The 25,909-nt window shown below is 43.0% G+C and overlaps 1 protein-coding gene across 1 annotated transcript in view; it reads right to left on the reverse strand.

The window, feature by feature from the left end:
* The window catches only part of LOC126355330 (uncharacterized), a 423,957-nt gene that overhangs the window by 222,617 nt on the left and 175,431 nt on the right, over positions 1 to 25,909 (reverse strand). The window contains exon 3 of the mRNA XM_050005624.1: positions 9,678 to 9,785. Within this exon, the coding sequence (XP_049861581.1) occupies positions 9,678 to 9,785 (108 nt within the window). The remainder of the gene's footprint in view (positions 1 to 9,677; positions 9,786 to 25,909) is intronic.

The following is a 25,909-nucleotide window of genomic DNA, read 5'->3' on the forward strand; positions in this document are numbered from 1 at the left end:
CACTTAATATTCCAGACTAGAGCTTCTTCTTGAATTTAAACATAGAAAGTCTTTCAGTATAATCCATCTCTTCATCAACACAGATGTCTGGACACCCCATAATCCTAGGTCCCAACTCATTACAGGAGGTAATGGTGGATTCCTCATTAGAATTACCATCTGGGGTATTGCAGCCATTGTGTGAACCTTCCATTTTGCGATTTAAAGTCGTAAATTGTAGAGAGCAGGAAATCCGATTCTCGAAATAAGACTAGGGTGTTAGCACGGAATATTACTGATCAGCTGCCACTAACGTGTGGAGCCTACTATATATTATATATACATAAGTACTGTGATACAGTTTGATACTACTGTTTTTCTATTTTTATGAATGTTTGTTTAATTGCGTTTTTATACAAATGTTGTAATTTATCTCTAATTTTTATAAGCACTTGTCCCATACGAATCGCTCAAGTATGAGCTGTATTACTCGATGAATCATCGCGTATCTAGCACCTAGAATTTGAGTTACATTTGTACTGTATCTGTTCACTGTGTCTCACGTCTTCACAAAGTGGTCTTCGAAGACATTTCAGTCAGTGTGTGTCTTTATCATACTATAAGTCGCTATCTTATTCCGTTTCATACAACTACATAAGCATAAGGCTGCTTATGGTTGTAATTAACATATAATGGATCCAAAGTGCCACTTCCGCAATTATTTTGTTACTTGTTGGGTTTCCTAATAGGGATCATACATAACTCTGGTTATACTTGGTACCTACACCTTAGGTTACAACATTATGTAGTTTCAACTGTTCACCTCTTTTATACGACGACTTAAAACTATGATTTATCTTACTCTGTAGCATTATATCACCATGAGTGTAACACCAAGACTTTTAACTTCATTTGGATTATATATGGATGATGATTTCAGAATGTGGTTGACTTCAGGAACATGTATTACAAAATAAAAAAAAATAGTGCTTATTGTTCATTAGTTAACTTAGTTCATCTTGAGATGAATCGTTTATTGGAAGAACAGTACTTCTCCACTTTTTGATACTATATCTGTTATTCATATTTTCGCTGGTTATAGAGCCAACACCTACAGTTTTATGTAGAAAGAACACGTCTACCATATATCCCAGACATATACACAGGATGTAAAATTTCAGTTTAGTGTATAAACAATACTTCTCCTGCATAGGTGCTGTTTTTGCTCTAATTGTGTGCGTGAGACACCAGCGCAAGACAAGCAACTCACCATTAATGAAGTTAATGCTCACAACATGAGTGGCAGTAATGCACTATTTTACGCGTATCATGCGGGGGAGGCTAAGGAAAGTCCGGACGAAGTTTATTGTTTTATCTTAGACGACGTTAATACCGAGTTACCAAGGTCTACCAAGTACCTACACGTATTTTCTGATGGGTGTCCCGGTCAGAAGAAAAATTACACCGTAATTAGATTTCCCCAAACGCTCATTACTACTGGAAGATTACAAAACGTATACCATTGTTTTCCTGTACGTGTGCATTCTTACATGCCATGTGATATTGGCATTATAAATGGGAAGATTTGCGCACCAACCAGAATTTATTTACAGAGTGACTACGTAAGATTAATAGTAGGTTCGAACAAGAGCAACAGATTTACTTTTAAAATCGTCAGTCAGCACTCATTTTTGATTTTCATTATTGGTGAACAAAATACTTCAAGAAATAAGCACTTTCACTGAAGTCTATGGGAAAGAGAGCGAAAAAAGATGAAAAAGTGACATGCAATTTAAATGAATTTATGGAGTTTTAATATGAAGAGGATCGTGTCAGAGGAAAGAATTTCATTCATAGACTGGTTGTTCATAACTTTAAACTGTTGCTTTCTGCAGTCACCCGTCCCTTTTTGTCATGCACTCCCGCTTATTCATAGGGTTATGTGGAAGTAAATTATAAGAATCTGACATGAAGAAATCGCAGCCAATTGAATATCGTAACCTTTATAATGAATACTACCTACACCTTCCACAACAGCTGGCGACAAATTATGTTGATAAAGCTCCATTTTGTAAGTCATAAACCATCGTAATTTTTTGATACTAAGAACGTCTGGAATATAGAAAGAATGGGTCCTTTAATCTGCGATCAATTTAAAACTTTTCTGTAGTAAGAAGGAAAGTTTCTAAATTCATTACTAACTATTTCTGTTTTCTTATTTCTTAGTTATTGCCGTTAATTTGAGAAACGGTGCCTCTCGATCACTTAATAAAAATTTTTGTATTGGTCTAATATTATCAAACAAGATGTAAAAATATTTACTCTCTTCAGCAGACAAAACAGAAAAATCCATAGCTGTCCTCGCTAGATTATCGCTTACAGAATGTTTTCTTCATTACGTGGGAAATTTGACTGAGTGGAGAGGCAATGTTTCATAAATAAATGATTTGCATGTATCGTAGTGTTATTTGATGCAAGGTAACATGCTTATATTCATGAAGTTCAATCTTTTTAACCATTCTTAGTTTACAACTTAGGTTTTATCCATCTATTTACCCGTTTATAATCAAAACCACTGAAACATATGAATGGAATTGGCATTTAGACCTTGAGTGCAGTATTAATTTGCTTCATTATTCCATATTATGGGTATATAGCTTTTTGATCATTGGCACTGTACATAGTTTTCAATATTTTAAAATATTGCACGCCTTTTATTTGTGACCATATCTTAATTCCTTGTCTTTAAAATATTGCACGGCATTTATTTGTGACCATATGTTAATTCTCTTCTCTTTTAGTATGTCCTGAGTTTATATTACTTAATGAACAGCTAATGCTCGATAACTGATTAGTACAGGTTTATAGAAACTGAACACAATTCCTTGAATCTGATGTAGTGTAAGTCTAATAGAAGGTTCGTTACGTTATAATTATTTATTTTTTAATGGCCATGACTACATAAAAAATCGTTGGTTAGTAGTGCCGTCTTTCAGTAACTGTTTTCGCGTAGCTATGAAAGCTACATGGTGGATAGTTCTCTAATAGCCGTAATACAGGCACTTCTTCGTTCCTGTAGCTAGAGGTGTGAGAGATTCGCCTTAATTGCATCCGCGCATGGACTGCAACTGTTACAATCGCCTTATATTAAAACAGAAGTGTGGTGTTTGAGCAGTGGATACATTTATGGTACATGGCTGACGTAAATTATGAAATCATGACGACCATCTAGGTAGGATCATAGCATTATATGGCCTGCCAAATATACTTTCCTATGTCTTCATTTTTGTCGCGTTCTGTTGTATTTTTCAGTATGTAGATGACAATAAGAGCGATTCAGCTCAACAGATAATGAAGACGTGTAATGCTTGGTGGCTGATACACACTGAATTAAGAAATAGCGTTTATTGTTATGTATCAAATGTAAGTAGGCTGTTTAAGTTTTTTTATTGGTAACGCCGCCGCCACGTAGCGCTCTGTATGAAAATCACTGGCTGTGCCGTGTGCAGTCGGTGGCTGGTTGGCATTGTTGTAATACTCGCCATTGTAGTGTTGGGCAGCGGCAGCTGGATGCTAACAGCGCGTAGCGTTGCGCAGTTGGAGGTGAGCCGCCAGCAGTGGTGGCGGAGTTTTGAAATTTGTAAGAATTGGTGTCATGAACTGATATATATATTTATAGTGAGGTAAATACATTGTTTGTTCTCTGTTAAAATCTTTCATTTGCTAACTATGCCTATCAGTAGTTAGAATCTTTTATTTAGCTGGCAGTAGTGGCGCTCGCTGTATTGCAGTAGCTTGAGTAACGAAGATTTTTGTGAGGTAAGTGATTTGTGAAACGTATAGGTTAATGTTAGTCAGGGCCATTCTTTCGTAGGGATTTTTGAAAGTCAGATTGCGTTGCGCTAAAAAAAAAAAAAATAAATAAATAAATAAATATTGTGTGTCAGTTGAAGCACAGTCTTGTATAAATTTTTCTAAGGGGTCGTTTCACATATAATGGAAGTTTAAATACCAAATGCACTTTTGCTATTGTTCACCTCTTATACGCTATTTTCTGTATTTTGGATCTAAAGACGGGTCGTCAATGGGCCGAACCTATTAATCAGTATAGGAATTTTTGCGACCTTGAATTACAATTTTTATTCATATATTTTATTAAAACATGTTTTTCCGTTTTCATTCATACCGTTCTGCAGTTCACTGTACAATGAATAACTGCCGTCAGTATCATTTGTCGACTTGTTAACGTATTCAAAGCTGCTCTGCAATGTGAGCTACCGCCTGATAACCCTGGATGTGCTGTATTTTTTGTACATTCTTCATTTCAGTCGTTATCCTGGGGAAATGGGTACCAACATCATGCAGCTGGCTCCAAGGGAAACTTACGGTTTCGATGCATAAATCAAAATAAACCCCAGATCTCTTTACTAAACCATATAGAAGACACAGTCTTGTCGACTTGCGAAAATATTTTTGAAAAACATTGTATTTCATCACTTGTTTACTGGAGTTATGTCGTCCGCGAATTTTGTGTAAAGCGAGATATGTGAGAATTCGAGGGCGGTTAGAGATGTATGACGTATGTCTGACGCGCTTCGCGTGTAATTTGAATTTAGAAGTCTCTTGAGTTCTTCAAGTTATTGCTTAATTTATTTACCGTTTGGGGATGCGATGGTCTGCACTTCAGGAATTTTCATTAGCACTCGAAGTTCAGAAGTAGAAGATGTGTCAGTGAGGAATAGGTATTGTGCGCTAGTGTTACCTCTCACGGGACAGTATCGTGGTGCCTTTTTTCAACAGGACAATGCTCGTTCACACATGACACGTCTCTCTATCAACTGTCTGCGTGATTTTGAGGTTCTGCCGTGGCCAGCAAGTTACCCAGATCCATCCCGGATAGAACATGTGTTAATTCAGCTCCGACGTCAACTCCATCCCAGGTCCAGTATCTAGGATCAATGGCCAGCTACAGCTATGAGCCAGCTTGACTCAGGAGAGGACAAAGTGGCTTTATACACTCTTCCCAACCAAATCAGTACATTCATACAGGGCACAGGGGGTTACTAGAGTGGCGAAGTGGCGATCCTAAAAGCCATACTGAAATTCACTGATTAAAACAGCATGTCAGAAGTCGTGATGTACGGGGACAACGATTTTATAGAAGATACGAGATAAGCAGTACTCTACTGGAACTATTAGTGAAGCACTTTGTGTAGACTGCTGAGAATTTCTTCTTGCATTCATACTGAGGTTGAAGCCAACCCTTTATTCTGTCTTTGCTTACATATAAATTTCTTTTTGTATAGGTGCCACCTTGAGCAAAGACAATTTTTTTCTTCTTTACTCAGACATGATTTCCTGAAGTTTCAGCATCATCAGTACTTTGTTTTATTTTCTTTCCATTAAATAATACGAAATTCATCTTTACTATTTTTGTGTAAAGAAATTTCAGTTTATAATAAAAATATTCACAAATTTTGAAACAGATACCTTGTTGGCACATGCTGTGTTTTTAGTGATTGTCAGTATTTTGTGTTAAAGCTGCTTTTTTTCACAGTTTCTCCTCTGCAGCCATATAGAACTTAATGTAAATAAGTTATGTACATCTAAAATAGTAGGGGGAATGTCACGGTTAACATTAATTTTATTCTGCGTGGAAGAATGTGTGTGTGTGTGTGTGTGTGTGTGTGTGTGTGTGTGTGTGTGTGTGTGTGTGTGTGCGTGTGTGTGTAAGGAAGTAACTGTTTTGTTTTAGAGTGAGTCATCGAGATTGTGTGTGTGTGTGTGTGAGAGAGAGAGAGAGAGAGAGAGAGAGAGAGAGAGAGGAGCCTTTTTTGTAAGTGTCTGTATAGTCTTTGGTTTTCTGACTTTTTTTGAGGGCAGAGACTAGAAATCTGTTGCAGACAGCTGTGTAACTGGTTTCTATTCCTATTCCTTCAACTATGGGTTTCTGTATATGCTATTTTTTCTCAATTCTTGGTTTTTGTGAGGGGTATTGCTGAATTTTAGAACTTTTTGTGCGGTGTTGATGTCTGTTGGTCTGTGGTCTATATCAATAAGGTGTTCTACTGATATAGAATGGCATCTACTACTTTTTAGTGCTCTTCTGTTTTCTGGATGCCTAATACTGAAATTTCTGGTTGACTGTCCAGTACAGACAGAATTGCAGTCCTCATATGTCAGCTGATAAATACCAGATGTGTTGTGTTTATCTGTGTTGGTTCTGATTATCCTTAGATTTCTCTGTATTGAATTATCTGTTCTGTAGGCTATTTTTAATCCTTGTTTTATCGGTAAATTCTGGTAAATTTCATTTAATTCTGTGGAGGGGCACAGCTATAAGATGTATAGTAGCTAAGGGCTAATTAATCACATTAATTTCTGTATGAGAAGAAAGTATTATGTATGTGTGTGTGTCATAGTGACTGCTTGATACAGGTGTCGGATTAGCTGTAACACTGTCATTCATCACTATGAGGCAGCGCCAATCTATTGTGTGAGGCAGCGGCCTAATCTTATGGTATCCCCTCCCATTTCACCTAATACTGATGAGCGAGTGGCTGCCAGGTTCAGTTGCAATGGTTCTTCAACAACTTCTTTGCATAACTACATCTTGCAGTTAAGATTCCAACAGTGCCTGTGTTACTCAGGGGTAGCATTCTTGGCAGCATTTGGTTCACTCAGCGCTGTGATGCAAGATGAACGGAAAAGTGATTCTCTGTCTGGCAGGTGGGCAGCCAAGTGACACCATCCATGTATGCACCTAAGGGAAGTGCAGTCGGTTTGAGATAGTGTGGTGTCACCAAGGGCATTGCAGGCATTAAGGAGTGTTTGTTCTGTTTGTACACAGTTGCACCAACAGTCCTGCCATACATTCATAACCCGACTGGTCAACCAACCTCTGCTGAGCAGGCTACCAACCTGTTTGCCTGTGTGTGGGCATATTGCCACTGTGTGGCACACCCTACCTGCCTACACGACAGAATGTGGGATGGCAGATAGTAATAGGGTCAGGCTGGTAGAGGTCTGCCAGCAGCTGATGCATCTGGACTATGGACCCAACCGCTATAAAATCGCCCACACAGAGGCAAATTGGTTGGGGCAGATCCATTTGGCAAGTGGGTTGGCCAATCGTTGAGCCTAATCTTTAAGTTGCCCATGGACAGGCCTACCTGTTGGCCACCCGCCCCCCCCCCCCCCAACCCCACCCCCACACGCTGAGTAGGTCACCGACTCATCTCACTGTGTGGGCACACTGCAACTGCATGGCAGACTCTACCTAAATCCAGTCACGTGCATCTTTCACCATGCCAAAACAGAAGGGAAGAAGGTGGATTTTGGGGTGCCAGGTAGTGGTGGAGCCAATGGACCCGGCCAACAGATGCGACCACTATAAAATCGCCAACACAAAGGCAAACATGTTGGCATAGACTCGCTCAGCATAGGGCGTTGGCCCATTGTTGAACCTGTGAATGGCTGGATTTAGATGCAAGGATGGTAAATGCTTAGGGGAGGAGCTAGGACATTAGCTTCCAGTTGTGGAGGTCGGACGCTTAGGCGTCAGTTTATGCTGTTTTTTAGTCTAACCTTTGTGAGAAGAATATAAGTGGCAGAGCCCTCAGAGCCTGATAGCAGCTTCTCTGGACTCACGCGATCACGTAAACAACACAGAATAATATGAGTGGTATTTGTTTAAGTTATTGGGGAGAGGATGTTTGACACCACAGTGTCACTGGAAGGGTGTTTCTGGGCATGCTTTCTGCCTGATGCGGGAGCGAATCTGATTTGCTCTCTCCTCTTCGGCCGCGCAGCGGTTTGAGGCGTCATGTCACGGACTGCGCGGCCCCTCCCGCCGGAGGTTCGAGTCCTCCCTCGGTCATGGGCTTGTGTGTTGCGCTTAGCATAAGTTAGTTTAAGTGGTGTGTAAGTGTAGGGACCGATGACCTAAGCAGTTTGATCCCTTAGGAAGTCACACACATTTGAACATATTTTTCTCCTCTTCGACATGCGAGTAGGAGCTTAAATTTTATTGTGAATTTTTCCGATCAGTAGCTGTGTCTCGCATTCGCACAGTAATTGGTTGACAACTGGGCACTGCACCAAGTCTAGATGGAAAGAAGCAGACTTGATGTGGATACATTTGCTCAGGAATTTCATCAGAGGTTGGACTGAGTGTTCGAATCTCAGTGCAACTTAGTGTGGATACTTTCGCTGGACAACGCAGGCAGACTGCGGGCGCTCGAAATTAGCTCTCGCCACTGGCGTACGAGGTGAAGTCGAGAGCCGCAGTCGCAGCCTTCGCTGGCTGATGTAATCAGCGAGTCAGCCACATTAAGAACTGCGCGATGTAGAGCACTGTGTGCATACCGAAAGGGACAGGGATCGATTTCAGCTTAGATAACGCTGGGCAAAATCCACTGAAATGTGGGTAAATAGGGGAAATCGGACCTGTACTGTTAGTGCTTATCTCTCTTTGTTCCCTCCCTTAATCTGTCAGAGCTCCATGGTCGCTCATTTAACACTTGCAAAATCGTGTGCCATGAAGGTTGAAGCCACTAAAGTCCCCTTAATTCAGCCACGGTCCTTCCTCCAGTATCTACGAATCAATGGCAATTTTTAACTGTTTCTCTCGATTTTTAAGCTTATGTGATTCATTGAATTAAGTCTTTGAGACTGATTCTTCATTGAAGGGCATGTGACACTTATGGCAACCTTGAAATTTTACACCATTTGAGAGATTAAAAGATACAAATAAATTTGTCTGAGTTCTAGCCGAAGGGCACGTCAGTACTTGTCCCCACATCTTTTACTCTTCATCGTTCTGCACATTGTTCGAGAAAAATACTGAATGTTGCTGGAGTTCAATAACTAAAATTCCATTGCGCAGTTTTCTCTTTAGGACTTACTGTAGGGTTAGTAACCAATTGAAAATTCGTGGAACTTCAGACGGTTTGGAACTTCAGACGGTTTGGCACTCAGGCCTGAATAAATAACGTCAATCATGTTGTGTGTGATCAGTTAGCAGCCATAGTCCTCGTCATAAAGTAAAGTGAATCACTTTTATCAGAAGTGTGGGCCACTTTTAACTGTACTGCAGCCTGTCGCTGGAACAACATTCTTCTCAGAATGTTTGTGGAGATCTTGACAGACCTGAATTGTTTTGATCAGAAAACATCCTGAAAGCAACATAATTGGCCATAATTATTGCGAAAGATGTGCATAGCGCTCTACAGAACAGAACGATATGTTGAACAGTGTAAGTCTTGCTTGGGGTTGACAGGTAGGACCCCTTTTATCTGTGCAGCTTTCTTACGTGCAGCCACCTGGATCGTTTAGCCTGTTGTTCATCTGAGTGAATCTCAAGGGTATCACGCCTTTGTGATCATCTCACTGGACTGGAAACCTGAGAACTTTATAGTAAGCTTAACTCGCCAGGAAATCAAAACTTTAGTCATGAAAGAAAACGTAAAGGTTTCCTTCCTCCCACCCCTGTCGCAATCTACTACAACACAAGTAGACGTTTAGCCTTTTTTCTTAATACGTTCTTCGCACTCCAGTAATTATTACCAAAAAACTAAACACCTGGAGGACACGGCTAGAAGCGTCAACTCTGCCGTAAATGACTTAGAATCTACAATTGATAGACAGTAGCTGAAATAAGCATCTGGCGCAGTTACCAGATTGTGACAGCTACTCACCGAGGAACAGCGGCGGTTGCAGACAGGTTCCCTCATTGGCCACCAGAGCTCGCAACGTCGCCTTCACAGCGTCATCAGGCTCCGAGCATGTGTCAAACACTTGCACACCTGAAACAGGAAGAGAGCTGTTATTCAGTAATATACTACAGTTAACTTTTTTCTTTCGAACACGAAGAGGCCACGTTAGATGATATACAGTACTAATAACATCCTTGTGTACAGTTGAATGTTGCAGCGAGATGGACAATACATATCTCTTTACATTCAAGGTCTTAGTCCCCTCTGACCCCTCCCCCAAATTCTATAAGTCCCTCCAGATTCTTGAGCGTCATGCCCTCCGCCTCGCCTTCTGTATACGCCTCCCATCCCCCATGCGGATCCTCTATGACCTCACTCCTTTCCCCCATCTGCTCCTCTTCCTCGAACATCTCCACATACTCTACACCTTCCGCCGCCTTGATCCCCCTCACCCCCTGGTTGCTCCTCTCCCCTCCCATCCCCGCCTCTTGCCACGTCTTCACTGTTGTGTCCCCCCTACCCTCCAGCTCTACACCCTTTACACCCTTCAACTCCTTTCCCAAGGTGGCTTCCATCAACTCCCCCTCTTGGATGATGCCCTCTCTCCCTCTATTTATCCCTCCTATCAACTCTGATCCTCACTCCCCCTCCTTTCCTCTGTCTTTTTCCCGGGCTCCCTCTTCCCCCCCTTCCATCCTCTTTTTTTCCCCATCTCCCCTCTCTCTGCCCCCTTCTCTCCCCTGAGTCCTTTTGCATCTCCCTCCTCTGCCTCTTCTCATTCCCTCTCGCATCTGCCCTGCCCCTCTCCCCCCTTCTGAGTCCTCTCCCTCCTTCGTCCCCCCCCCTTTTTCGTTTTTTCCTCTCCTCCCTCCTTGTTTTTCCCCCTCCTCCAGGTCATCCCCCCCCCCCATCTGCCCCTAGCTCGGGGTGACCACTTTGTGCCGCCATTTTCGTGCAGTGTTACAGTTAAGTGTTTTACAGTGAATGTTCCGTGTTGTGTGTCTTCTGGGAAGTGTTGCTAATGGCCATCATACTGTCGCTGGGTGTGATTTTTTTATCTCTTGCGAACAGAAACCAGACTGTCGCCATGTTTTTTTTTAATTGCGTGTCTACTATGTTACTTCTCTGATTCCTGTGTATTTTATTAACATTGACAACCCTTTCTGTTTTAATTTTCCGCATTTTCCGCCATTTTACACTTTGTCACCGTTGTATCGCCTGTTTTTCTTGTTTCTTTTCTTTTTCCGTTTCTAAAAAAAGTCTGTAGGCTGTAGAGCAGCATACTAAGCTGCTGCCTGCCCGCCCCCTTTGGGGGGAATTGAAAAACAATAAAGGAAAAAAATCCCCTCTGAACAAGCGTCATGCATCGTATCGTCTGCGTATGTTGAGCAAGTTATCCAGTTTGCTATGTGCAGACACAAACAAATACACTTACACTTGCAATGGGCTTTCATGTTTTTTCTTGGTAAACTGTCGTGACATTATACTAAAAATAGTTCCCATCCACCGGTTCTCAGGAGGCTTCCATTGTAAAATAAATGTCGAACATTCTCAGTTGGGAGTACCTTCCTACAAGCTCTCTTAGCATTTGATTGAGAAGAGCTGGACTCCTGTGCTGGACAGAACCCCAACTGCTCCCTCTACTTTCTGGGGTAGATAATGAAAAGTATGTTTTTTTTAAGCCCAATTCGAAAGCTCAGCATGATTGGCCTATTTCCAAAGAAGGGGCGTGGTTTAGGAAAGGGCTTAGGCAGAGAGGAGAAGGAACGTGACTTAGGCACTGGGGGCAGAGAAAGGGAAAGGAAGAGGGTAGGCGGTAAGGGAATGGGAAGAAGGCACGGAGACGGGACGAGAAGGGAGGGGAGGGTCCTGTTGGGCTTTGGTTCCTTCAGATGCTACTCGAGTGGATTTGGTCCAAAGAGTACTTTGATCATCTGATTCCTGGTATGTTGCCGTACCTGTACTGACACATGCCAATTTATACATGTCGCCCGCTTGCCAGCTTCTCTTTACCCACATGGCAAGTGAGTTGAATCTGTCTGTGATATTATATGTAACAATCCCTTTTATTGTCTTCTATTCACTCAAGCTTACAGCTATTGGACGAGTGAAAGGAGATCTGCACATCAGTTACAAAAATGGTTCAAATGGCTCTGAGCACTATGGGACTTAACATCTGAGGTCGTCAGTCCCCTAGAACTTAGAACTACTTAATCCTAACTAACCTAAGGACATCACACACATCCATGCCCGAGGCAGGACTCGAACCTGCGACCGTAGCGGTCACGCGGTTCTACACTGAAGCGCCTAGAACCACACGGCCACACTGGCCGACCACATCATTTACATAGACGGCTACTATTTGAACTGTGTGTGTAGACCAACCTGTGTACTGCTTTTTCTATGTAGTAGAAACAATAATACTTGATGTTTTGAAATAAGTCTCTCAAAATTAAACATAGTTTATTCTTTTTCCTTGCAGCCAGTTTATGGGCCATCATTAAATTCTTTCAGTCTAAAGACACTCATCTCATTTGGTCACAAAGTGTCAGCTACTTTCAGTTATTACAAACTGTAAAAATTCTCTTAGTTAGTTACTTCAACAGATATTCGACAGTTATACACCATCGCCCTGCCACTGTTACGCCTCGTGATGACTGGGTGTTGTGTGATGTCCTTAGGTTAGTTAGGTTTAAGTAGTTCTAAGTTCTAGGGGACTGATGACCATAGCTGTTGAGTCCCATAGTGCTCAGAGCCATTTGACCCGACTGTTACGCGACCATTTTTTTTCCAAATTGTACTTTAAGTTGTGTAAAACCCATATGAAAGAGTCAAATCTAATACCAATAAGTTAATTCGCAGCAGATAACGAAATGTGAATCAGTAAAAGTGATGCCAGTACTGAGAATACAATTTCCTATACTAAAATGCACGCACAGCAAAATCAGAAGCCAATATTCGCAAAATCAGAAGCCAATATTCTTGTAAGATCGACACCACGGAGGAAGAGGATAGCACAGTAGGGCCACAAACTGCATTCTCCACTTCCATTCATAGAACAGCCTCTCCCTCCAGTGTGAAGAGACCCACCAGGCAAGTATTAGAGTCGAGCCAGGCTGCGTTTTGAATGAAGTCTATCCTGACGCCACCGTCCAAAGTCGTACATCTCCAAGATATGCAGGGAGAGCAAAGGCTGTCTTTAGTTAAGTGTGTGTTCACAGGATGTATGCCGTTTAATCCCATACTCCCAAAGGAACAACGATTGTCGAGAGAAGCGGCGGACATTCAAAATTTTTCTGAAAAACTCTGGCTGTCAAGATAAAGTATTAGAAAGTGGAATGCAAACAGGAAGCTTAGGGCCCCTGTTGAAGATAATGGGACGCCAACACCTTGCCTAAGTGTCACAAAACCAAATAGTCCCAGAAATATAAAACGGATACCACTGGTTCATGTAAATACTTTAGAACTGGGAGTAGGGGCGTCAACTGTGCTCACAGAGGTCCAGAATGGCCACCGTATGAAAGTATGCAGAGAGTAGGGGGAATGTTTTGGAGTGCCAAAACTAAAGATTTTCGTGCCTGTTTAACGACCTGAAACGCGATTAAGATAGGGAGTCCAGCGTCTTATAAAATAACTTCTTACTGATTGGCTTTCACAAGAGTTATTATTCTGCTGATTACGAATTACGCGACGCCAAAAACTCAGTGGACTGAGTTTTCGTTTGTCGGAAGTGCTCCACAGAAAGCTATTTCTTAGGCTGGGGACTCGGGGCAGACTTCTTCTCGGGCTGGCGTTTCGAACGGGCAGACTTCGCTTCTAGATGATTCATCCAGGCTCATCCGACTGAGTTGAACTTGGAAGCAAACAGAGAGGAGCTGACTGATTTTGTAGCCATGTCAGCTGTCAGTTGCAGATTATGAGGTTGGTGAGGTCACCCGAAACAGCGAAACAAACTGTAGAGACAGACCATTCATTTACAAGGACATTCAGTAATTCCAAACATCACTCTGAAGACTTGTTTGCTATTACAGTTTCAGCATGCTTTCAAATCTTGCAGTAGACGCATATGCATATCCATCAGTAGCATTTTCAGCCTTTATGCACCAGCCTTCAGCAAACACAGTACGATGCCTACGAATGTAAATGTTTTGTCAAGATACGCGTTCACTTGAGTCACATTCCACATCCTCTATCCACACTGCCAATGTTCTTTCCATTTGTTTGTTAGGAATTTAACTACGTGTATGTGTAATAAATTGATATATCTGTCTAATTTAGTAGTCAGATAAGTTTCTTTCTCGTAATTTGGATGGGTGATGCACAGAGCCAAGTAAAGAATTTAATTAAAGACTCCAATCAAAGTACCCCACCCACACCTTCACGATAGGGTGTAACAGTACAACATGTGCTAACAGTTACGTAATACTCCACGATCTTCGACAATGTTCAACACGTGCGATTCCACACACTTTCCCTTCAAAAAATTACTCCCCTCCAATCAAGAATACGACTCACACATTTTTCTCTTTTCACTTTTAGAGACTAGATACACTTTAGAATTAACTTTTTTTGGCGCTTCCGGGCCACAGCCGAACCATCCACAGTAGCCTCTCGCGACCGACTGATTGACTCTCACGGCTCGAGGGCGCACCATGTCCACCACACTGTTGTCACGTATCTGTAACTTCAATAGACGTATTTTTAGGTGTGAAGTAGTAATTTAACAAAATACATCATGTGTAGAAAACTTATGTTAAACTGACACGTTCCACATCATCACAAAATGTATTCATGCCCTGTGGAGCAAGTACTAGGGTTGGAACTTAAATAGTGGCAACTATTTATTTACAGCTCGTACAAAATAGATACGTGTTTCAAAGTTTTACTGACCTTCAAAGTAGTCACCAGCATTGTGCATAACGCGCTGCCAGCGATGTGGAAGTCGTAGGATACTCTCAGCAGTGCCACTTGTGTTGACAGTTAGAGGGGCGCGGTCTATTGCCCGACGAATTTGTAGCAGTTCTGAAGCGAATGTAGTGAAGTGTTTCCTTCAGTTCAGAAATCGAGTTGCACTCACGAGGGCTTAAGTCAGGGGAGTGCAGTAGGTGGTATAGCACTTAGCAGCCCCATCAGTCAAACAAATGAGTAACAGCTTGCACTGTACATGCTTGAACATTGTCCTGCAAAATGATTGTCAGGTCCTGCAGAACGTTTCTACTCTTCTGTCTCTAAGCTGGTCGTAGGTTGTGTTCCAAAAATGAACAGCATAGAGACAGAAGTGATGACACTTTCTGCACGACCTGACCATCATTTTGCAGGACAATGCTCAAGACGTACAGGGCAAGCTGTTATTCATTTGTTTGACTGATGGGGCTGCTAAGTGCTGTACCACCTACTGCATTCCCCTGAATTAAGTCCTCGTGAGTCCAACGCGATTTCTGAACTGAAGGAAACACTTCACTGCATTCGCTTCAGAACTGCTACAAATTCGCCGGGCAATAGACCGCGCCGCTCGAACTGTCAACACAACAGGCGCTGCTAAGAGTTTCCTACGACTTCCACATCGCTGATAACGGGTTATACACTAGGCTGGTGGCTACTTTGAAGGTCAGTAAAACTTTGAAACACGTATCTATTTTGTACGAGGTGTAAATAGATGCCGGCCGGAGTGGCCGAGCGGTTCTAGGCGCTACAGTCGAGAACCGCGCGACCGCTACGGTCGCAGGTTCGAATCCTGCCTCGGGCATGGATGTGTGTGATGTCCTTAGATTAGCTAGATTTAAGCAGTTCTAAGTTCTAGGGAACTGACGACCTCAGCAGTTAAGTACCATAGTGCTAAGAGCCATTTGAACCATTTTGTAAACAAATAGTTGCCACTATTAAAGTTCCAACCCTCGTATTCATGTAATGTAATACTTTCTAGGACACCAGAAATATTGCAGACGCCGGAGGTGAGCTGCTGGTATCCATATTTTAACAAGGGTATCGCTATTACACTTATGCATTGCATTTATCTGAGTTCATCGACTTTGATTCCATGTATTTCATTTCACCGAATTTCATTCAGTTCATGTGCGATCATATTAGGGGAACTCGGGGCAGGACGTGATAGAAGGGCACAATGGGAAATTGCTCTTTTCTAGACTGGACAGTGCTGCAACCTGTTGCATGGGCATGTAAATATTTCTCCGAATGGAAGGGAAATCAGGCCAGCCTTTCTGATTTAGCGAGATATAAGTGAATTGTTGTCCGTCACGTTACCGCTTGCGTTGTTCCAACGTTTGGTGAATTTCAACGCCAGGTAAGCTGTTAATTGTATACCTTAAACTGACACATTCCCTTAAGGTGCATGGCATTTGTTATACTTTGGTTATTTAATGCGTTTAAATACGTCAGTCATTACACTCCATGAAAGTTGTTAACCTCAAAAGTGCTCTTGGGGCGGAACGGGACGGGGCAGAATGGGATAGTGTCCCGTTCTGCCCCGTCATATTTTGATGCTAGTAGAAAGGAAACCCAGCCTGGATGTTCGTGGATGCCAGACTCCCCCAACCAGCTATGTTCGACGAACGACTTAGCTTTCCAGATATCCCCAGAGGCTGCCATTCCAATCCCACTAATCTGTCAAAATACTTGGCGGACTACAAGACGAAAAGAAAAACAGTCGTATTAGCAGATTATCCTTATAAGAAGGAACTGCAGAATTCTGTCGCACGTAAAGTAGGCCTACAGAAAGGAGGAGGGTGCACAAATATGAACAATGTCAGGACAAATACGTCAGGTGCAATGCAACTTAAGACATAAACATCAAACTGTACACCCCAAAAAAAAAAAAAAAAAAAAAAAAAACCAGAGGACTTCGAAGACCTTAAGAAAAATGAAAGGAAGAAGATGATGGAGAAGAGAGAATCAGAGAGAGAGGATGCTGAGTGTCTCTACTGTGGGGACTTATACTCCGTTTCTAATGAGGGCAGGGTCGCATGCCACAGGTGTTTCAAGTAGGCACACAATTCCTGTGCGTGCATAGACAGTGAAGATGAAGAGGAAATACTGATTTCTGACTATTGTCGAAAGGACTAGTAGTTAATGGTTTGGTGGTTATTAAGCATCACACATTTTTTAGAATGACATTTAAATATTTCCTTAATTTGAAGAATGACTTTTTAATTGTTTAAATTACACATTCCTAAGTCTGAATTGCCTTTTATACAACATTTTGTCTTAGTTTAATATGATATTCGTAATTCAAATTCAATGTTTACGCAATAATTTAACAAAAAATAACCTTATCCCATTCTGCCCCGTGGGTGGTGCGGAACGGGAAATATGCAAAACTTTGTTTGAAAAAGAGTAAAAAACGCTAAATGTATGGCTTTAAGTAATTTTAAAATAAGGTACATTAGGTTACACTACAAGTAGTTTTTTTTTATAAATTTAAGAAGTGTTTCTTGTGTTCTCTTATTTTATACAAATTGTTAAACATTAAGTATCCCGTTCCGCCCCGAGTTCCCCTATATAAACAGTTTAACAATGGTACCGATTTTACACTTACTCACTGTATTTATCTGAGTTGATCGACTTTGATCCCATGTATTTTATTTCAGCGAATTTCGTTCAGTTCATGTACAGTTGTATTGCAAGTTAGGCTACGGTTCTGCAAAAATAACTGTTACACCAATAGCAGGATACATTTGCATGAAGTGTTCGGAAGTTTTAGAAGGAAATATCAAGGGTAATGAAAGTTGGAGTCATTTTGTAGAGAATAAAATCTACTCATTCCGCTTGATTGTAAATTTGCAGGCATCTGTATTTAATGTTTTTCATTATTTGCGACCGATTTCAAAATGCGTAAGACTTCATCCTCTGGAATATGGTGTGGTAATATATGTATTGCACACCGTGCAGTGTAATAGGTCAACTCATAACGTAGTAGATCAAAAGTATCCGCACACCTACTGGTGTTCATTAACATATGGTGTGTCCACCCCTTTATAACAGCTTGAAGTACACTGGAGACACTTTCGGCGAAGTATCTGAATATCTGTGGACGAATGGCAGTCCATTCTTCCTCAAGAGGTGATGTTGAATAGTCCGCAGCTCGTGGTCGTGCGGTAGCGTTCTCGCTTCCCACGCCCGGGTTCCCGGTTTCGATTCCCGGCGGGGTCGGGGATTTTCTCTGCCTCGTGATGGCTGGGTGTTGTGTGATGTCCTTAGGTTGGTTAGGTTAAAGTAGTTCTAAGTTCTAGGGGACTGATGACCAGAGATGTTAAGTCCCATCCATAGTGCTCAGAGCCATTTGCACCATTTTTTTGATGTTGAATACTTTGCGTCTGAATTCACCCTAAGATGTTCAGTTTTGTTCAGTTCGGAACATCGAATCTGCCAGTTCAGTTTAGAGATGATGTTGTCCACATACCATTGCCTCACAGATGCTGATTTATGGCAGGCTGCATCGACATGCTGATAAAATCATCGTCTCTGAAACATTCATCTACTGTATGCAGTACAAAATGGTGTAACGTGTGTTCACATCCTTCCATATTTAATATTTTCTTAAACGCAACAGGTGGATCACACCTTATCCACGAAAGACGCCCCTATACCGCGACACCATCTCTTTCGTACTTAACTGTTGGCAGTACATATCGTGGAAGATAACGTGCTCCAGGCATTCGCCCAACTCAAACCATTGCATCGTCTTGCCGTAGGGTATAACGTGAAACACAACTCAAAAACACTTAGTGTCGTTCTCTGCACCACCTCAAGAGTCGCTTAGCATTGAGAAAAGGAATGTGTGGATTATGAGGAGCTGCTTGGCCATTTTACACCACTCCTTTTAACTCCCTACATATAGTCACTGTGCTAGCTGAGCTGCTGGTAGCGATTTCGAACTCATGAGTGACTACTTCCACAGCTTTCATGAGATTTCTTACTACCAACCTCCGAAGCGCTCGACAGCCCCTGTCCGTTAATACACGAGGTCTGCAAGGTTTTGGTTTAACTGTGGTTGTTCTTTCAGATTTGCAGTTCACTGTGACATCACGGACAGTCGACTAAGGCAGCTTTAGAAGGGTTTAAATCACTGATGGATTTGGTACTCAGGTGACATACAATGACTAGGCCACGTTGTAAGTCACAGAACATTCCTGACCGATACTGTTCCTATTTCTCTACTGAGAACGCCACACTCGCTGCCTCCTTTTATCCAGGCGTGTGGCCGCCTCTCTTGATATTTAGTGGTTGCTTCCACATTACATAGGGTTCTCCCGATTCTTCTGAACAGATAGTGCATGCATCGTCTGCTCCGTTACCGACATTATCGTTTCTCCCAACATTATGGAAGCAATGAAATTAAAGATCTGTGTCAGGTGGCAACCGTGCACAGACAGCCTAAAGATTAAAGTAAATTATCGTGAAAAGCAGGGAGAGAATCCGTGTTAGAAACCCGGTCGTGCATGAATTATAATTTGTCTTGACATAAAAATTTCATTTCCGTATCCGTTCCAGCTATTAAAGCCTGGATTCTTTAATGAATCGAACTTGCATGCATAAGACCACTTCAAACTTCTGAATACTTAACAAAAGAGTTAATGGTTAAATATTCATCACTAAGCATGCAAGTGATAAACATATTAGAAAAGTTTTAAGTTATTTTTAAAGTTTGTTCCAAGTCACAGAACACTGTTATTATCAAACAGTGGATGAGTATATTATGGGTAACCTGCACTCCGTTTTAAGAAGAAGCTAGCTTTTCACGAGCCTCACTACTTATGACATATCTCCTGAACCCTGTGTCACACAATGATATAATTTTGCTGGTTTATTCAGTGCTATATGTGGACACTGTCTGCAAAATGTGTTTGTGAATACAGTTAGTAGTGAAGAAGAAATTAATTAAAACGTCACGCATGCTGTGGCAGTATTTCTGCGTGAGCAGTGAAAATGTAGTAAGCGATAATTTTATTATTATCATTCTTATTTTGTGGGTGGTGTCGGCGAAAAAGATTCATAAAGTTTTGCAATCATGTGTAAAGTTTGTTGAAAGTCACTAAATGTTCTCTTTCTCAAATAGTGGACGAATATAGTCCCGATATTTATGCAGCGGGGCCAATAAGATGTAGGAGCCCTGTGCTGTGCGACACAGCAAGTGACACTACAGAAATCGTCTCCGGCGGATTGCGAGTTAGTATTTCAGACGAGTTTAATAAACTCAACTGTGGGTTTAAACACATGCAAGCTCTCGATAACACACGACAAGTTAAGATCTTTAGTGGGTACCTTTTCAATGACATATTGATTCCACGTGGATCCTGCACAGAGACGAGCGTTTGCGATTTACGGCAGCTAAGGCGACTCAAGTGACGTCACAGGTTCGAGGTTCGTTATGGAGATAGTATTTCTCGTGTGCCCCGTCGCGTATGATGAATTATGTTGCTTCAAGACAAATACATAGTTTTTAACTGTAATAACTGTCTTACTGCGTGGAAATTTCAGATAATACACACATCAAAAAAAAATTTGTTTCACCTCGGTTCCGGGAGTTCTGGAACCTGTACAGAAAATTGGAATAGAGATCAACATAAACATCATTTCCACAATTTTTATTGCTCATGAAAACCACACATTACATGTTGTACCACCATGAAGCGAGACCTTCAGAGGTGGTGGTACAGATTGTTGTACACACCGGTACCTCTAATACCCAGTAGCACGTCCTCGTGCATTGATGCATGCCTGTATTCGTCGTGGCATACTATCCACAAGTTCATCAAGGCACTGTTGGTCCAAATTGTCCCACTCGCCGTAGATCACTCAGAGCGATTGGTGGATCACGTCGTCCATGAACGGCCCTTTTCAATCTATCCCAGGCATGTGCGATAGGGTTCATGTCTGGAGAACATGCTGTCCACTCTGGTGGAGCGATGTCGTTATCCTGAAGGAAGTCATACGCACGATGTGCACGATTGCGTCGCGAATTGTCGTCCATGAAGACAAATGCCTCGCCAATATGCTGCCAATATGGATGTACTGTCAGGCGGAGGATGGCGTTCGAGTATCGTACAGCCGTTACGGCGCCTTCCATGACCACCAACGGCGTACATCGGACCCACGTAATGCCACCCCAAAACAGCACAGAACCTCCACCTTGCTGCACTCGCTGGACAGTGTGTCTAAGGCGTTCAGCCTAGCCGGAGTGCCTCCAAACAGGTCTCTGACGATTGTCTGGTTGAAGGCATGTGCGACACTCATCGCTAAAGAGAACGTGACGCCAGTCCTGAGCGGTGCATTCGGCATGTTGTTGGACCCATCTCTACCGCGCTGCATGGTGTCGTGGTTGCAAAGATGGACCTCGCCATGGAAGTCGGGAGTGAAGTTGCGCATCATGCAGCCTATTGCGCACAGCTTGAGTCGTATCACGACGTACTGTAGCTGCACGAAAAGCATTATTCAACATGGTGGCGTTGCTGTCAGGGTTCCTCCGAGCCATAATCTGTAAGTAATGGTCACCCACTGTAATAGTAGCCCTTGGGAGGCCTGAGCATGTCACCGACAGTTCCTGTCTCTCTGTATCTCCTCCATGTCCGAACAACATCGCCTTGCTTCACTCCGAGATGCCTGGACACTGCCCTTGTTGAGAGCCCTTCCTGACACAAAGTAACAATACAGACGGCATCGAATTGCGGTATTGACGGTCTAGGCAAGGCTTAACTAAGACAACACGAGCAGTGTACCTCCTGCCTGGTGGAATAGTTGGAACTGATCGGCTGTCGGACCCCCCCCCCCCCCCCCCCCTCCCGTCTAATAGGCGCTGCTCATGCATTTCTGTGCGGGTTTAGTGACATCTCTGAGCAGTCAAAGGGACTGTGTCTGTGATACAATATCCACAGTCAACGTCTATCTTCAGGAGTTCTGGGAAGCGGGGTGATGCAAAACTTTTTTTGATTCGTTTATTATACCTATTAAGAAGTAGATTATGACAGTACTTCAAATTTTGAAATTGAATCACTATTTATATTAAATATTGAAAATTAAATTTTTGTTGTCCGCGGTAGACATTAAGTAGGCAACCAGCAATTGGCCGTGGTTTCCGTGCGCAGGGATGGGCCCTTAGTAATAGAGATACGTATGTTTCGTTTCATTTAACTAACATCTAGAAATGTCTTTTCGGGATATTTTGTTATACATTCTACCATTCGACCTGAGATTATGTGTGTGGAGTGTTACATTTCTCGTTCAGAGAGACACAGGATTCACTCCGGAACCTCAGTAATTGAGAAGGATAATGTTATCTCAAGTATCATGAAAGAAATTATTTTCATTTATTAACATTTTTTATATAAATTATTCTGATTTTTCTAACAATTATCTTAGAGTTCCTCAACAGAAGTCAGACACAATTTATTCCGATTTTTTCATTATCTACATTCTTTAATAACATTAGTGTTGTGTAATGCAGAAGAACTACGTGCGGCTGTGCGCCTTCGGCGCGCCAACAATGAGAGCCGAGCCAAGTGTCTCGCCGCCAAGGGACTCGTCGCTCTCTGGTGGGTTTGTGCTTGGTTACCAGGGGGCCCCGGCCATCGCAGCATTTTCTCCCTTCCATTCTGCATGTCTATCCTCTTGCTCGTTTTTTTCCCTTCCCTTGGGGAACAGGTCTGGACTGTTTTCGGAAATGTACGAGGCGTGTTTAAAACGTTTTGAAACGAAAAAAAAGACGTGATAAGATATCTCAATCATTCTATTTTTACATGAAAGCCTGTACGTTAATCTACTTTTCCACATAATTTCCGTCAGTACTGAGGCACATGTTATAACGTTGTACCAGTTTTTGAATACCCTCATAGAAGTCTGCCGCCTGACTTGTTAACCACTGCATCACTTCTGTTCTGACTTCATCATCGTCTTGAAGACGCTGACCGCGCAGGTGTTTCTTCAAGTGCAGGAACAGATGGTAGTCACTGGGCGCAAGATCGGGGCTGTACGGAGGATGATCTAGAGTTGCCCATCGAAAAGATGTGATGAGATCTTTGGTCTGATTCGCCACATGCGGACGGGCATTGTCTTGCAGCAAAACGGTGCCCTTGCTCAACTTCCATGGACTGTTGCTTTGATTCCGGTGTGACGTAGGCCACCCGTGTTTCATTGCCCGTAACAATTTGGCTTAAGAAATCATCACCGTCGTTGTGGTACCGCTCAAGGAAAGTCAATGCACTGTCTAAACGTTCGGTTTTGTGCACATCCGTCAACATTTTCGGTATCCAACGTGCGCACAATTTTCGGTAATTCAAATGCTCTGTCACAATGCCATACAAAACACTACGAGAAACATTAGGAATGTCATACCGAAGGAGGAAATCGTAAAGCGTCTGTTTCCTCTCACCTTGTTGTCCACTTCCTGTACCAAACTTTCATTGACAACCGAAGGACACCCACTCCGTTGCTCATCATGCACATTTGTGCGGCCATCTTTAAATGCTCTCACCCACTTTCTTACCATTCCATCATTCGTAATGTTTTCTCCGTAAACTGCACAGATCTCACGATGAATATCGATCGCTTTTAGGCCTTTAGCACTAAGAAATTTTATAACATCCCGTACTTCACAGTCGGCGGGACTCACGACTATCGGAGGCATCTTAAACACTCAGTACACAACGTAAATAAGGAAGAATCAGACTGTTGAGTTGGGCTCTTTGGGGAAGAAGATCAGACAGCGAGGTCATGGGTCTCATCGGATTAGGGAAGGGCGGGGACGGAAGTCGGCCGTGCCCTTTCAAAGGAACCATCCCGGCATTTGCCTGGAGCGATTTAGGGAAATCACGGAAAACCTAAATCAGGATGGCCGGACGTCGAATTGAACCGTCGTCCTCCAGAATGCGAATCAGACTGTAATGGCGTCAGTGCGTAGATTAAGGTACAGGCCTTCATGTAAGAATAAAATTGTTGAGATATCTTAGCACGTCTTTTTTTTATTTCAAAACGGTACTTACTTAAAAAACACGACTCGTATTCTGCATTTTCGGAAGTCAATATCAGAATACTCACTATTGTTTTTCGTTCTTTTTTTTTCTTTCTTCGCCGGCCAGGGTGGCAGAGCGGTTCTAGGCGCTACAATCTGGAACCGCGAGACTGCTACGGTCGCAGGTTATAATCCTGCCTCGGGCATGGATGTGTGTGATGTCCTTAGGTTAGTTAGGTTTAAGTAGTTTTAAGTTCTAGAGGACTGATGACCCTCAGATGTTAAGGCCCATAGTGCCCAGAGCCATTTGTACCATTTTTCTTTCTTCGTTCGTCTTCTCCAATCCTTCCTTCACTTCAGCGTTTGAGGTTCCTCTTTTCCTTGTTCCTCCCTCTGCGCTGCTGAGGTGACTGGGTAAGGCGTAATTCCCAGTCCTCGATCGACAGGTAGGGTTCGCGTCTGCCCCCTGGTACACGCCAGGCCCAGGGAGGGGACGATTGCCTGAGCGGCTACCTTCCCAAATCGCCGATTGGTCCCTTTGTCAGGTGTTCGATAGGTGTAACTTGAGGTGTGAACAGTTATCTAAGACAGGTGCGCCCCCTTCTGAAGGGGACCCCCAGTTGAAAGGAGCGCGCCATCTAAGACGCTGGCAATCGTGTGGATTTTCTCTCAATGAGCCAATCATCTTCAGTCAACGGCTATGAAAAGTAAACGAAATGAGGCTAACGATTGAAAAACAACAGCTGCACCACGGTTCCTCATGGTTTCATGTACTAAAGAGGGTGAGTCCTTCCCTACAGTAAACATGTTTATTATTCAGGAAGGTGTTGATGCAACTGCAGGCCCGTGAAATCCTGCTCTCGTTTGCGCAATGGCACTTTGCTTTTGGAGACTACTTCTGATTCTCAAGCACAACTGCTTGCAGCTTCTCTCCCATTCGCGTTGAGGCCCATCGAACGCTGAATTCTTCCTGTGGTGTTATTTACACTAGGCTGCTCGATGGTCTGACAGAGGTAGAAATCCCAACATACCTCTCTGATCAGGGTATCATTGCAATCCATCGGGTAAATAAAAAATTAGATGAACAGGCTGTCCAGGCGATCCGGGTGAAGGAAAAAATGTCTCACCCAGTCGCTCGAAAGTTGTTGGCTAGTCGGAAACCCTGCATTCTGCCATCTGCCACCTACAGTACTGTTCTTGCTACATCTCGCTCCACAAAGGACTTGGCCACGTAGACATGTGATCTCAAATTTAGCATCGCAGTTGTGAAATCGCCCAGCGTCGTCGTAGCATCCCCGCCTTCTCCTCTAGCCGTGCAACATGCCACCAAAATTTCGCCTCATTGGGCGAAGTCACCAGCTACACAACCAGCAGGCTGGAAAGGACAGAGACAATACTCCCGTGAAGACTTCCTCCGTCCCTCCTGCCAGCCAACACCTGAGTCTTGAAAATGAGATTTTCACTCTGCAGCGTAGTGTGCGCTGTTATGAAACTTCCCGGCAGATGAAAACTGTGTGCCGGACTGAGACTCCAACACAGGTCCCGAGTCTCGGTTCGGCACAGTTTTAATCTACCAGGAAGTTCCACCTGAGTCTTCCTCTGACAACGGGAAATGCTCCAAGAAGTCAAACAAAGGCAAACGGTCTTCTCCTTCACTGACTCAAAAGTCCTCTTCGATGATGTTGCCACGTGATACTCTCGCCTGACCGGCGTCCATGTCACCAGTGCGCACCAACAACCGTTTTTCTGTCCTGCATTACACAGGCCGACAACAGGAGAATTCCGACGCTTCTGGAGTAGGATCCTCCTGCTTCTGAGCTCTGCAGCAGCGAGTCTTCGAAGGCTGGCACTCAGATGGCGCTGCAGTGACACCCCTTCATTTTTTCCTCGTCACGACTCTCCTCCAACGGAACGTTCGCAGTCTCCGACCCAAAAAAGAGGATTTACAGCTGCTCTTAGAATCGCACCGTACACTTGTTCTCTGCCTTCAGGAAACAAAATTGCGTCCTCACGACCGCTTTGAGCTCTCGCATTTCTTCCCTATCCATTTTGACCTCCCCGCATCAAGGGTGGCATTCCATCTCGTATGCTCATATGGAGTGACATTCATAGTCCACGCAACTCCCTGACTACCTGCCTTCAAGCTGTTGCAGTCCGCACTTCCCTTCCTCACTTGGCCTTTTTCCTTTGTACCTTTTACATCCCTCCGTGATTTGACGTCAACAAGGCAGACTTCCTCCAGCTTATTAGACAG

The sequence above is a fragment of the Schistocerca gregaria genome, chromosome 3 (genome assembly GCF_023897955.1).
Source record: "Schistocerca gregaria isolate iqSchGreg1 chromosome 3, iqSchGreg1.2, whole genome shotgun sequence".
Taxonomy (NCBI): domain Eukaryota; kingdom Metazoa; phylum Arthropoda; class Insecta; order Orthoptera; family Acrididae; genus Schistocerca; species Schistocerca gregaria.